Raw genomic sequence first — 17,077 nt, 5'->3', positions numbered from 1 at the left:
TTAACATACGAAAGCTGATCTCTGACTGGTTGCTATGGGAAGATCAAGCTCTGACTGGTTGCTATGGGAAGATCAAGCTCTGACTGGTTGCTATGGGAAGATTAAGCTCTGACTGGTTGCTATGGGAAGATTAAGCTCTGACTGGTTGCTATGGGAATATTAAGCTCTGACTGGTTGCTATGGGAAGATTAAGCTCTGACTGGTTGCTATGGGAAGATTAAGCTCTGACTGGTTGCTATGGGAAGATTAAGCTCTGACTGGTTGCTATGGGAAGATTAAGCTCTGACTGGTTGCTATGGGAAGATTAAGCTCTGACTGGTTGCTATGGGAAGATTAAGCTCTGACTGGTTACTATGGACAAGAGGTCTTATATGTGGAACCTCAGCACTGAGTACAGCAGAGAGATGAGGCCGCTGCCGTATCTCCACCACACAGAACATATTCGTGGCCAGAGGAGAGGACGTCTATCACAGAACATATTTGTGGCCAGAGGACAGGACGTCTATCACAGAACATATTCGTGGCCAGAGGAGAGGACGTCTATCACAGAACATATTCGTGGCCAGAGGAGAGGACGTCTATCACAGAACATATTCGTGGCCAGAGGACAGGACGTCTATCACAGAACATATTCGTGGCCAGAGGACAGGACGTCTATCACAGAACATATTCGTGGCCAGAGGACAGGACGTCTATCACAGAACATATTCGTGGCCAGAGGACAGGACGTCTATCACAGAACATATTCGTGGCCAGAGGACAGGACGTCTATCACAGAACATATTCGTGGCCAGAGGAGAGGACGTCTATCACAGAACATATTCGTGGCCAGAGGAGAGGACGTCTATCACAGAACATATTCGTGGCCAGAGGAGAGGACGTCTATCACAGAACATATTCGTGGCCAGAGGACAGGACGTCTATCACAGAACATATTCGTGGCCAGAGGACAGGACGTCTATCACAGAACATATTCGTGGCCAGATGAGAGGACGTCTATCACAGAACATATTCGTGGCCAGAGGACAGGACGTCTATCACAGAACATATTAGTGGCCAGAGGGGAGGACGTCTATCACAGAACATATTCGTGGCCAGAGGACAGGACGTCTATCACAGAACATATTCGTGGCCAGATGAGAGGACGTCTATCACAGAACATACTCGTGGCCAGAGGACAGGACGTCTATCACAGGACATATTCGTGGCCAGAGGACAGGACGTCTATCACAGAACATATTCGTGGCCAGATGAGAGGACGTCTATCACAGAACATATTCGTGGCCAGAGGGGAGGACGTCTATCACAGAACATATTCGTGGCCAGAGGAGAGGACGTCTATCACAGAACATATTCGTGGCCAGAGGACAGGACGTCTATCACAGAACATATTCGTGGCCAGAGGACAGGACGTCTATCACAGAACAGTGGAGGCGCTGTATACATGAACGATCCTATATACTCCAGGAAATCTCCTCCGCCGACTGACAAGATGGATCCAGAGCTGTGCAGCAGCAGGAGGAGCGTTACAATGTATCACTAGAAAGACCTCTGAGCGGGGCACAGAGCGTGGCATCGTATGGCTGTGCCGGCCGCCTCCGCTCACACTGTGTACCCAGAGAGGCCGGATGTATACGAGGCGCGGAGTCACTGCACACACCACTCCTGACACCGGCCTGCAATGAGTGGGGCAGACGGGCAGCACTGTGGTGGGCAATAGTCACTTGTCTATGGGGCTGAACATCCTCCAGATACGTGGCGGGATGGTACAGCGCCTCATAAAGGGCATCTGGATAACACAAGGCAGCAGGTCCTCCGGGAGGACACCAAGAATAACACCTACATATATCAACATGATGACGCAGCCAAAGACCCAAGGTCAAACAAAGGGTTAACCCAGGGACATACAGCACTGTGTACACACTACAAGATTACAGTAAGTAAGTGCCCCCTTGGTGTACACATCAGAGGGGCTCCCTATGACGGTGATAACAATGCCTGCCGGGTGCTTCCCTGGATACGACACATTACCCAGCAGATTCTGCTGCGTACGCACTACGGCAGAAAAACAGCGTCACGAGGACAAAGCCACCGCGTCACCAGATCAGAGACCAGAAACTTATCAAAAACAACACAAAATACAACAACAACAACAGCTGCAGGAGGAGGGAATCCAGAAAACACCGGAGGCTTCTAGAAGATGGAGGCCCAGACTCCAGACCAGGAGACACAAAACACAAGAACCAACCCTCAGCCGCACACAACACAAGGAACAACAAGAGCGATGACGCGGTCACATGGTCCTCTACAGGTGCGCATTACCTGAGGATCCGGGGCAGGCCTGTAGAGACAGAAAAGTGCACCAGCAGCAGCACCGAGAGAGACACCAGGATGGCAGAATTAATGACCACCGCCCCGCCAACAAAGCCAAACACAAAGAGAAGCATGCATCTGGGGCTCATGGTGCTGCCCTGGCATGGTGGCACGTCGGGATCAGGGAAGCCGCCCGGCAGACAAGGATGAGTGTGCACTCCGCCGAGGATCCCTCATTCAGCTGGTGCCCAGTGCAGACACTGTGCATCCTGCAGCAGCTCCGGTGACATCATCCTGTATAATGAGGAGGAACCCGCTCTGTGCCAGGCAGCAGCCAATCCCTGCACAGCTGATCCCAGGGGGCCACACAGGGGGGCCACACACTACAACAAGAGCACACTACACACACTGCACACTCACTATATACACACACACACACTACAACAAGAGCACTCACTATACACACACTACACACACTGCACACTCACTATACACACACTACAACAAGAGCACACTCACTATACACACACACACACACTATATACACACTACAGCCAGAGCACACTCACTATACACACACTACAGCCAGAGCACACTCATTATACACACACACACTATATACACACTACAGCCAGAGCACACTCACTATACACACACACACACTATATACACACTACAGCCAGAGCACACTCACTACACACACACACACACACACACACTAGAGCCAGAGCACACTCATTATACACACACACACACTACAGCCAGAGCACACTCACTATACACACACACACACACACACTATATACACACTACAGCCAGAGCACACTCACTACACACACACACACACACACACACACACTAGAGCCAGAGCACACTCATTATACACACACACACTACAGCCAGAGCACACTCACTATACACACACACACACACACACACTATATACACACTACAGCCAGAGCACACTCACTATACACACACACACACTATATACACACTACAGCCAGAGCACACTCACTATACACACACACACACACACACTATATACACACTACAGCCAGAGCACACTCACTATACACACACACACACTATATACACACTACAGCCAGAGCACACTCACTATACACACACTACAACAAGAGCACACTACACACACACTACAGCCAGAGCGCACTCATTATACAGACACTACAGCCAGAGCACACTCACTATACACACACACACACACACTACAGCCAGAGCACACTCACTATACACACACACACACTACAGCCAGAGCACACTCACTATACACACACACACTATATACACACTACAGTCAGAGCACACTCACTATACACACACACACACACACACACACACACTACAGCCTGAGCGCACTCATTATACACACACACACTACAGCCAGAGCACACTCACTATACACACACACTACAGCCAGAGCACACTCATTATACACACACACACACTATATACACACTACAGCCTGAGCGCACTCATTATACACACACACACACACACTACAGCCAGAGCACACTCATTATACACACACACACACTATATACACACTACAGCCAGAGCACACTCACTATACACACACACACACACTACAGCCAGAGCACTCATTTTACACACACACACACTATATACACACTACAGCCAGAGCACACTCACTATACACACACACAAACACACACACACACACACACTACAGCCAGAGCACTCATTATACACACACACACACACTATATACACACTACAGCCAGAGCACACTCACTATACACACGCACACACACTACAGCCAGAGCACTCATTATACACACACACACACACTATATACACACTACAGCCAGAGCACACTCACTATACACACGCACACACACTACAGTCAGAGCACACTCATACACACACACACACACACACACACACACACACTACAGCCAGAGCACACTCATTATACACACACACACTATATACACACTACAGCCAGAGCACACTCACTATACACACACACACACTACAACAAGAGCACACTCATTATACACACTGCACACTCACTATACACACACTACAGCAAAGCACACTCACTATACACACACACACACTGCACACTCACTATACACACACACACACTGCACACTCACTATACACACACACACTACAGCCAGAGCACACTCACTATACACACACACACTACAACCAGAGCACACTCACTATACACACACACTACAGCCAGAGCACACTCACTATACACACACACTACAGCCAGAGCACACTACACACACTGCACACTCACTATACACACACACACACACTACAGCCAGAGCACACTCACTACACACACACACACACTACAGCCAGAGCACACTCACTATACACACACACACTACAGCCAGAGCACACTCACTATACACACACACTACAGCCAGAGCACACTACACACACACACTACAGCCAGAGCACACTACACACACTGCACACTCACTATACACACACACACACACACACTACAGCCAGAGCACACTCACTATACACACACACACTACAGCCAGAGCACACTCACTATACACACACACACTACAGCCAGAGCACACTCACTATACACACACACACTACAGCCAGAGCACACTCACTACATACACACACACACACACACACACACTACAGCCAGAGCACACTCACTATACACACACACACTACAGCCAGAGCACACTCACTATACACACACACACACACACTACAGCCAGAGCACACTCACTATACACACACACACACACACACTACAACCAGAACACTCACTATACACACAAACACACACACTACAGCCAGAGCACTCACTATATACACACTACAAGAAGAGCACACTACAGCCAGAGCACACTCACTATACACACACACTACCACCAGAACACTCACTACACACACACACACACTACAGCCAGAGCACACTCACTATACACACACACACTACAGCCAGAGCACACTCACTATACACACACACTACAGCCAGAGCACACTCACTATACACACACACACTACAGCCAGAGCACATTCACTTTACACACACACTACAGCCAGATACTACACACACTGCACACTCACTATACACACAAACACACACACTACAGCCAGAGCACACTCACTACACACACACACACTACAGCCAGAGCACACTCACTATACACACACACACTACAAGAGCACACTACAACCGGAACACTCACTATATACACACACACACACACACACTACAGCCAGAGCACACTCACTATACACACACACTACAACAAGAGCACACTACAACCAGAACACTCACTATACACACAAACACACACACTACAGCCAGAGCACACTCACTATATACACACTACAAGAAGAGCACACTACAACCAGAGCACACTCACTATACACACACACTACCACCAGAACACTCACTACACACACACACACACACACTACAGCCAGAGCACACTCACTACACACACACACACACACACACACACACACACTACAACCAGAACACACTCACTATACACACACACTACAGCCAGAGCACACTACACACACTGCACACTCACTATACACACACACACTACAGCCAGAGCACACTCACTATACACACACACACACTACAGCCAAAGCACACTCACTATACACACACACACACACTACAGCCAGAGCACACTCACTATACACACACACTCACTATACACACACACACACACACACACACACACACTACAGCCAGAGCACACTCACTACACACACACACACACTACAACCAGAACACACTCACTATACACACACACTACAGCCAGAGCATACTACACACACTGCACACACACACACACACACACACTACAGCCAGAGCACACTCACTATACACACACACTACAGCCAGAGCATACTAAACACATTGCACACTCACTATACACACTAACACACATACTACAGCCAGAGTACACTCACTACACACACACACTACAGCCAGAGCACACTCACTATGCACACACTACAACAAGAGCACACTACAACCAGAACACTCACTATATATACACACACTACAGCCAGAGCACACTCACTATATACACACTACAACAAGAGCACACTACAGCCAGAGCACTCACTATACACACACACTACAGCCAGAGCACACTCACTATACACACACACACACACACTACAGCCAGAGCACACTCACTATACACACACACTACAGCCAGAGCACACTCACCATACACACACTACAACCACCACTGCACACTCACCATACACACACTACAACCACCACTGCACACTCACTATATACACACTACAGCCAGAGAATACTCAATACACACACACGCACTACAGCCAGAGTATACTCACTATACACAAACTACAACAAGAGCACACTACAGCCAGAGCACACTCACTATACACACACACACTACAGCCAGAGCACACTCACTATACACACACACACATTACAGCCAGAGCACACTCACTATACACACACACACTACAGCCAGAGCACACTACACACACTGCACACTCACTATACACACACACTACAGCCAGAGCACACTCACTATACACACACACACACACTACAGCCAGAGCACACTCACTATACACACACACTACAACAAGAGCACACTACACACACTGCACACTCACTATACACACACACACTACAGCCAGAGCACACTCACTATACACACACACACTACAGCCAAAGCACACTCACTATACACACACACACACACACACACACACACTACAGCCAGAGCACACTCACTATACACACACACTCACTATACACACACACACACACACACACACACACACTACAGCCAGAGCACACTCACTATACACACACACACTACAACAAGAGCACACTACACACACTGCACACTCACTATACACACACACACACACTACAGCCAGAGCACACTCACTATACACACACACACACACACACACTACAGCCAGAGCACACTCACTATACACACACACACTACAACAAGAGCACACTGCATACTCACTATACACACACACTACAGCCAGAGCACACTCACTATACACACACACACACACACACTACAGCCAGAGCACACTCACTATACACACACACACACACAACAAGAGCACACTACACACACTGCACTCTCACTATACACACACACACACACTATATACACACTACAGCCAGAGAACACTCACTATACACACACACACTACAACAAGAGCACTCACTATACACACACTACAGCCAGAGCACACTCACTATACACACACTACAGCCAGAGCACACTCACTATACACACACACACACACACACACACACTATATACACACTACAGCCAGAGCACACTCACTATACACACACACACACTATATACACACTACAGCCAGAGCACACTCACTACACACACACACACACACACACACACACACTAGAGCCAGAGCACACTCATTATACACACACACACTACAGCCAGAGCACACTCACTATACACACACACACTATATACACACTACAGCCAGAGCACACTCACTATACACACACACACACACTATATACACACTACAGCCAGAGCACACTCACTACACACACACACACACACACACACTACAGCCAGAGCACACTCACTATACACACACTACAACAAGAGCACACTACACACACACTACAGCCAGAGCGCACTCATTATACAGACACTACAGCCAGAGCACACTCACTATACACACACACACACACACACACACACACACTACAGCCAGAGCACACTCACTATACACACACACACACACACTACAGCCAGAGCACACTCACTATACACACACACACTATATACACACTACAGTCAGAGCACACTCACTATACACACACACACACACACACACACACACACTATTTACACACTACAGCCTGAGCGCACTCATTATACACACACACACTACAGCCAGAGCACACTCACTATACACACACACTACAGCCAGAGCACACTCATTATACACACACACACACTATATACACACTACAGCCTGAGCGCACTCATTATACACACACACACACACACTACAGCCAGAGCACACTCATTATACACACACACTACAGCCAGAGCACACTCACTATACACACACACACACTACAGCCAGAGCACACTCACTATACACACACACACACACACTACAGCCAGAGCACACTCACTATACACACACACACTATATACACACTACAGCCAGAGCACACTCACTACACACACACACACTACAGCCAGAGCACACTCATTATACACACACACACACTACAGCCAGAGCACACTCATTATACACACACACACACTACAGCCAGAGCACACTCATTATACACACACACACACTACAGCCAGAGCACACTCATTATACACACACACACTACAGCCAGAGCACACTCACTATACACACACACACACACACACACTATATACACACACTACAGCCAGAGTACACTCACTATACACACACACACACACTACAGCCAGAGCACACTCACTACACACACACACACACACACACACTACAGCCAGAGCACACTCACTACACACACACACACACTACAGCCAGAGCACACTCACTATACACACACACACTACAGCCAGAGCACACTCATTATACACACATTACAGCCAGAGCACATTCACTATACACACACACACACACACACTACAGCCAGAGCACACTCACTATATACACACACACTATACACACACTACAGCCAGAGCACACTCATTATACACACACGCACACACTACAGCCAGAGCACACTCATTATACACACACACACTACAGCCAGAGCACACTCATTATACACACACACACACTACAGCCAGAGCACACTCACTATACACACACACACTATATACACACTACAGCCAGAGCACACTCATTATACACACACACACACACACACTACAGCCAGAGCACACTCATTATACACACACACACACACACTACAGTCAGAGCACACTCATTATACACACACATACACACACACACACTACAGCCAGAGCACACTCACTATACACACACACACACACACTATATACACACACTACAGCCAGAGTACACTCACTATACACACACACACACACACTACAGCCAGAGCACACTCACTATACACACACTACAGCCAGAGCACACTCACTATACACACACACACTACAGCCAGAGCACACTCACTATACACACACACACTAGAGCCAGAGCATACTCATTATACACACAAACTACAGCCAGAGCACACTCACTATACACACACACACACTACAGCCAGAGCACATTCACTATACACACACACACACACACACTACAGCCAGAGCACATTCACTATACACACACACACACACACTACAGCCAGAGCACACTCACTATATACACACACACACACACTATACACACTACAGCCAGAGCACACTCATTATACACACACGCACACACTACAGCCAGAGCACACTCATTATACACACACACACACACTACAGCCAGAGCACACTCACTATACACACACACACACACACACACACACACTACAGCCAGAGCACACTCATTATACACACAAGCACACACTACAGCCAGAGCACACTCATTATACACACACACACTACAGCCAGAGCACACTCATTATACACACACACACACACTACAGCCAGAGCACACTCATTATACACACACACACTACAGCCAGAGCACACTCATTATACACACACACACACTACAGCCAGAGCGCACTCATTATACAAACACACACTACAGCCAGAGCACACTCACTATACACACACACACTACAGCCAGAGCACACTCACTATACACACACACACACACACACACACTATATACACACTACAGCCAGAGCACACTCACTATACACACACACACACACACACTACAGCCAGAGCACACTCACTATTCACACACACACACACACACACACACACACACACACACACAATATACACACTACAGCCAGAGTACACTCACTATACACACACACACACACTACAGCCAGAGCACACTCATTATACACACACTACAGCCAGAGCACACTCATTATATACACACACACACACTACAGCCAGAGCACACTCACTAGACACACACACACTATATACACACACTATAGCCAGAGCACACTCACTATACACACACACACACTATATACACACTACAGCCAGAGTACACTCACTATACACACACACACACACACACTACAGCCAGAGCACACTCATATACACACACACACACACACACACACACACTACAGCCAGAGCACACATTATATACACACACACACACTACAGCCAGAGCACTCACTATACACACACACACTATATACACACTACAGCCAGAGCACACTCACTATACACACACACACACACACACACACTACAGCCAGAGCACACTCACTATACACACACACACACACACTACAGCCAGAGCACACTCATTATACACACACACACACTACAGCCAGAGCACTCACTATACACACACACACACTACATCCAGAGCACTCACTATACACACACACACACACACTACATCCAGAGCACACTCACTATACACACACCCACACTACAGCCAGAGCGCACTCACTATACACACACACACACACACTACAGCCAGAGCGCACTCACTATACACACACACACACTATATACACACTACAGCCAGAGCACACTCACTATACACACACACACTACAGCCAGAGCACACTCACTATACACACACTACAACAAGAGCATACTACACACACACACTACAGCCAGAGCACACTCACTATACACACACACACACACTACAGCCAGAGCACACTCACTATACACACACTACAACAAGAGCATACTACACACACACTATAGCCAGAACACACTCACTATACACACACACACACACACTATATACACACACTACACACACACTATACACACACACTACAGCCAGAGCACACTCACTATACACACACACACACTATATACACACTACACACACACTATACACACACACACTACAGCCAGAGCACACTCACTATACACACACACTACAGCCAGAGCACACTCACTATACACACACACACTACAGCAAGAGCACACTCACTATACACACACACACACTCACTATACACACACACACACACTACAGCCAGAGCACACTCACTATACACACACACACTACAGCCAGAGCACACTCACTATACATACACACACACACACACTACAGCCAGAGCACACTCACCACACACACACACACACACACACACACACACACACACTACAGCCAGAGCACACTCACTATACACACACACACTACAGCCAGAGCACACTCACCATACACACACTACAACCACCACTGCACACTCACTATATACACACTACAGCCAGAGAATACTCAATACACACACACGCACTACAGCCAGAGTATACTCACTATGCACAAACTACAAGAGCACACTACAGCCAGAGCACACTCACTATACACACACACACACACTCCAACCACTGCACACTTACTATACACACACTACAGCCAAAGAATACTCAATACACACACACTACAGCCAGAGCACACAATATACACACACACTACAACCAGAGCATACTCACTATACGCACACTACAGCCAGAGCACCCTCACACACACTCACTATACACACTACAACAAGAGCACACTCACTATACACACACTACAGCCAGAGCACACTCACTATACACACACACTACAACCAGTGCACACACATAATACAAACTACAACCAGTGCACACACATAATACAAACTACAACCAGTGCACACACACACAATACAAACTACAACCAGTGCACACACACACAATACAAACTACAACCAGTGCACACACACACAATACAAACTACAACCAGTGCACACACACACAATACAAACTACAACCAGTGCACACACACACAATACAAACTACAACCAGTGCACACACATAATACAAACTACAACCAGTGCACACACACAATACAAACTACAACCAGTGCACACACACACACAATACAAACTACAACCAGTGCACACACACAATACAAACTACAACCAGTGCACACACACACACAATACAAACTACAACCAGTGCACACACACAATACAAACTACAACCAGTGCACACACACACACAATACAAACTACAACCAGTGCACACACACAATACAAACTACAACCAGTGCACACACATAATACAAACTACAACCAGTGCACACACACACAATACAAACTACAACCAGTGCACACACACACAATACAAACTACAACCAGTGCACACACATAATACAAACTACAACCAGTGCACACACAATACAAACTACAACCAGTGCACACACACACAATACAAACTACAACCAGTGCGTACACACAATACAAACTACAACCAGTGCACACACAATACAGAACCACAGCACACTCAGTACACTACAACCACGGCCCACTCACAATATACACACAATACAACCAGTACAGAGTACACTCCCAATACACTATAACCAGTGCACACTCCCAATACACACACACACACACACACACACTAAACATGTAAAGCATGTATGTGTGTACATTCAGCTACAGAGGTCCGAGGGATCCTAGAACTTTCAGTGCCAGGACACACAGCATGTGAAATATTCTCTTACAATCTTATTTATAACTAAAATAGAACAAACTAAAACAAAACTGAAAAATAGTCACAATAATAGAAACAAGAATCGGGCAAGAATACACAAAGTCCAAATAGCTGCAAATGTAGAAGTTCTATTACATCCCATAAATTATCCAGTCTCCTACAGAGCGTGAGGGGTAATAGCCGACCCACAGAGGGAGCCTGGCCCCATACAGGGTGACACCAGCAGAACCTCAGGGGCGGAGAGAACGAATGTGTCAGGCTCCGCCCCCTCACAATAGGCACCAGGACTAACAGAAGATCAGAGTGCCACCAAGTAAACCACAGAGAAGGCTCCGGAGCCTGAACCAGCATCACCCAACAGGGAGCCCTTTACTGCGTCACACACTATTGTAGGGTACAGGGTGCATTAACCCCTTAGTGACAAAGCCAAAATGGGCCTTAATGTCCAAACAGTTACTTTATTGTAATCGTTGCAATTCTATTTGTTCATTGTCATCGCGATAATTGAGCTGGTTTTTTTGCAGGATAAGTTGTACTTCTTTAATGGGGTTCATGCAACTTTTTCTTTTTTAAATATCTTTTGAGGGGGGGGGGTCTTTGTCTTTTTTAAGTGTATGCCATTCAACAGCACTGTCATTTTATTTTCTGTGTCAGTAAACAAAAAGAAATAAAAAAATCAAAGACCCAAAACTGTTTTTGACGAAGCTGGATGACAGCATTGTGCGGGGGTCCGGCTCTCATGATGGGGGCTCATAAGCACAGCATTGTGCGGGGTCCGGCTCTCATGATGGAGGCTCATAAGCCCAGCATTGTGCGGGGGTCCGGCTCTCATGGAGGAGGCTCATAAGCCCAGCATTGTGCGGGGTCCGGCTCTCATGATGGAGGCTCATAAGCCCAGCATTGTGCGGGGGTCCGGCTCTCATGGAGGAGGCTCATAAGCCCAGCATTGTGCGGGGTCCGGCTCTCATGATGGAGGCTCATAAGCACAGCATTGTGCGGGGGTTCGGCTCATGATGGGGGCTCATAAGCCCAGCATTGTGCAGGGGTCCGGCTCTCATGATGGGGGCTCATAAGCACAGCATTGTGTGGGGGTCCGGCTCTCATGGAGGAGGCTCATAAGCCCAGCATTGTGCGGGGGTCCGGCTCTCATGATGGAGGCTCATAAGCCCAGCATTTAGCGGGGTTCGGCTCTCATGATGGGGGCTCATAAGCCCAGCATTGTGCGGGGGTCCGGCTCTCATGATGGAGGCTCATAAGCACAGCATTGTGTGGGGGTCCGGCTCTCATGATGGAGGCTCATAAGCCCAGCATTGTGCGGGGGTCCGGCTCTCATGATGGGGGCTCATAAGCCCAGCATTGTGCGGGGGTCCGGCTCTCATGATGGGGGCTCATAAGCACAGCATTGTGCGGGGGTCCGTTTCTCATGATGGGGGCTCATAAGCCCAGCATTGTGTGGGGGTCCGGCTCTCATGATGGGGGCTCATAAGCCCAGCATTGTGTGGGGGTCCGGCTCTCATGATGGGGGCTCATAAGCACAGCATTGTGTGGGGGTCCGGCTCTCATGGAGGAGGCTCATAAGCACAGCATTGTGCGGGGGTCCGGCTATCATGATGGAGGCTCATAAGCCCAGCATTGTGCGGGGGTCCGGCTCTCATGATGGAGGCTCATAAGCACAGCATTGTGCGGGGGTCCGGCTCTCATGATGGAGGCTCATAAACACAGCATTGTGCGGGGGTCCGGCTCTCATGATGGGGGCTCATAAGCACAGCATTGTGCGGGGGTCCGGCTCTCATGATGGAGGCTCATAAGCCAAGCATTGTGCGGGGGTCCGGCTCTCATGATGGAGGCTCATAAGCCAAGCATTGTGCGGGGGTCCGGCTCTCATGATGGGGGCTCATGAGCCCAGCATTGTCCGGGGGTCCGGCTCTCATGATGGGGGCTCATAAGCCCAGCATTGTGTGGGGGTCCGGCTCTCATGATGGAGGCTCATAAGCACAGCATTGTGCGGGGGTCAGGCTCTCATGATGGGGGCTCATAAGCCAAGCATTGTGCGGGGGTCCGGCTCTCATGATGGGGGCTCATAAGCCCAGCATTGTGCAGGGGTCCGGCTCTCATGATGGGGGCACATAAGCCAAGCATTGTGCGGGGGTCCGGTTCTCATGATGGGGGCTCATAAGCACAGCATTGTGCGGGGGTCTGACGGCTGTATTTTCGGCACATTTCGGCTCTCCTCCACACTAAATTCCTATCATTCATCCGGCTTTTCTGATTCAGCCTGAGCATTGTTTGGGGATTTACATACAATGGAGCAATTGTCTGCAGCAATACAAAAGCCGCTCAGGGGGCCGGGACGCCCCCTCCATTATGGGGCAGCTACAGATCTTACCTAATTTTACTGTGCATAGAAGATTCCAGTTGGTCGCCCCCTATGAGTTGCTGCAGTTTGGTACGTTCCAGGTGTTCCATATAATTGTGGATTATCTGTGGGGGAAAAAAAAGTGAAATGTGACCTTTATATATATATATATATATAATCAGTGGAGTTATATACAGATCACTACACTAAAGAGAAGAGAGAAAGATGTATAAATGTGCATAAAGAAGTGAAATGTGACCTTTATATATATATAATCAGTGGAGTTATATACAGATCACTACACTAAAGAGAAGAGAGAAAGATGTATAAATGTGCATAAAGAAGTGAAATGTGACCTTTATATATATATAATCAGTGGAGTTATATACAGATCACTACACTAAAGAGAAGAGAGAAAGATGTATAAATGTGCATAAAGAAGTGAAATGTGACCTTTATATATATATAATCAGTGGAGTTATATACAGATCACTACACTAAAGAGAAGAGAGAAAGATGTATTAATGTGCATAAAGAAGTGAAATGTGACCTTTATATATATAATCAGTGGAGTTATATACAGATCACTACACTAAAGAGAAGAGAGAAAGATGAAAGATGTATTAATGTGCATAAAGAAGCAAAGGAAAGATGGAAAAATCTCCAAAAGGCATCAAATTACAGATTAGACATTCTTATAATATGACAACAAAAGTTACATTTTATTTCCATCATTTACACTTTTAAAATAACAGAAAACAAAAAAATGGCGTCTGCAAAAGTTTGTGCCCCCTGCAGAGTTAATATCTTGTACGGCCCCCTTTGGCGAGTATCACAGCTTGTAAACACTTTTTGTAGCAGCCAAGAGTCTTTCAGTTCTTGTTTGAGGTATCTTTGCCCATTCTTCCTTACAAAAGTCTTCCAGTTCTTTGAGATTTCTGGGCTGTCTGTCACGCACTGCTCTTTTAAGGTCTATCCATAGATTTTCAATGATGTTGAGGTCAGGAGATTGTGAAGGCCATGGCAAAACCTTCAGTTTACGCCTCTTGATGTAATCCCCCGTGGATTTCGGGGTGTGTTTAGGATCATTATCCATTTGTACAAGCCATCCTCTCTTTAACTTCAGCTTTTTCACAGATGGCTTCAAGTTAGCATCCAAAATTTGCTGAAATTTTATGGAATCCATTTTTCCTTCTACTCGTGAGATGTTCCCTGTGCCACTGGCTGCAATACAACCCCAAAGCATGATTGATCCACCCCCATGCTTAACAGTTGGACAGAGGTTCTTTTCATTAAATTCTGTTCCCCTTCTTCTCCAAACGTACCTTTGCTCATTCCGACCAAAAAGTTCAATTTTAACCTCATCGGCCCACAGAACTTGTTTCCAAAATGCATCAGGCTTGTCTATATGTTCATTTGCAAAGTTCAAACGCTGATTTTTGTGGTGAGGACGTAGAAGAGGTTTTCTTCTGATGACTCTTCCATGAAGACCATATTTGTACAAGTATCTCTTTATAGTGGAATAGTGGACCACAACTCCAGTGTCTGCCAGATCTTTCTGGAGGGATTGTGCAGTCAAATGTGGGGTTTGAATTGTTTTTCTCACAATCCTGCGAGCTGTTCTGCCTGATATTACACTGCAGGTACTGACAGCGTCACCATATGGCGGCACATACCTCAGAATGGCGATCAGCGAGGATCAGCGCTGACCTATTATTACACTGCAGGTACTGACAGCGTCACCATATGGCGG

At 47.2% G+C, this 17,077-nt stretch overlaps 1 protein-coding gene across 6 annotated transcripts in view; it reads right to left on the bottom strand.

Moving 5' to 3' along the window:
- Window positions 1–17,077, bottom strand: part of SPAG9 (sperm associated antigen 9) — a 120,736-nt gene that overhangs the window by 15,883 nt on the left and 87,776 nt on the right. For 4 of the 6 annotated variants that reach the window (XM_056550669.1, XM_056550666.1, XM_056550665.1 and 1 more), the window contains exon 4: window positions 15,355–15,449. In XM_056550669.1, coding sequence (XP_056406644.1) covers window positions 15,355–15,449 — 95 coding nt within the window. Of the gene's footprint in view, window positions 1–2,322; window positions 2,597–15,354; window positions 15,450–17,077 lie in introns of those variants that run through there. The other 2 variants (XM_056550670.1, XM_056550671.1) reach the window with 2 other exon arrangements.

This window comes from Hyla sarda, chromosome 13 (genome assembly GCF_029499605.1).
Source record: "Hyla sarda isolate aHylSar1 chromosome 13, aHylSar1.hap1, whole genome shotgun sequence".
Classification (NCBI taxonomy): domain Eukaryota; kingdom Metazoa; phylum Chordata; class Amphibia; order Anura; family Hylidae; genus Hyla; species Hyla sarda.
The sequence above is the reverse complement of the archived record's forward strand: the minus strand, read 5'-3'. Positions and strand labels throughout refer to the sequence as shown.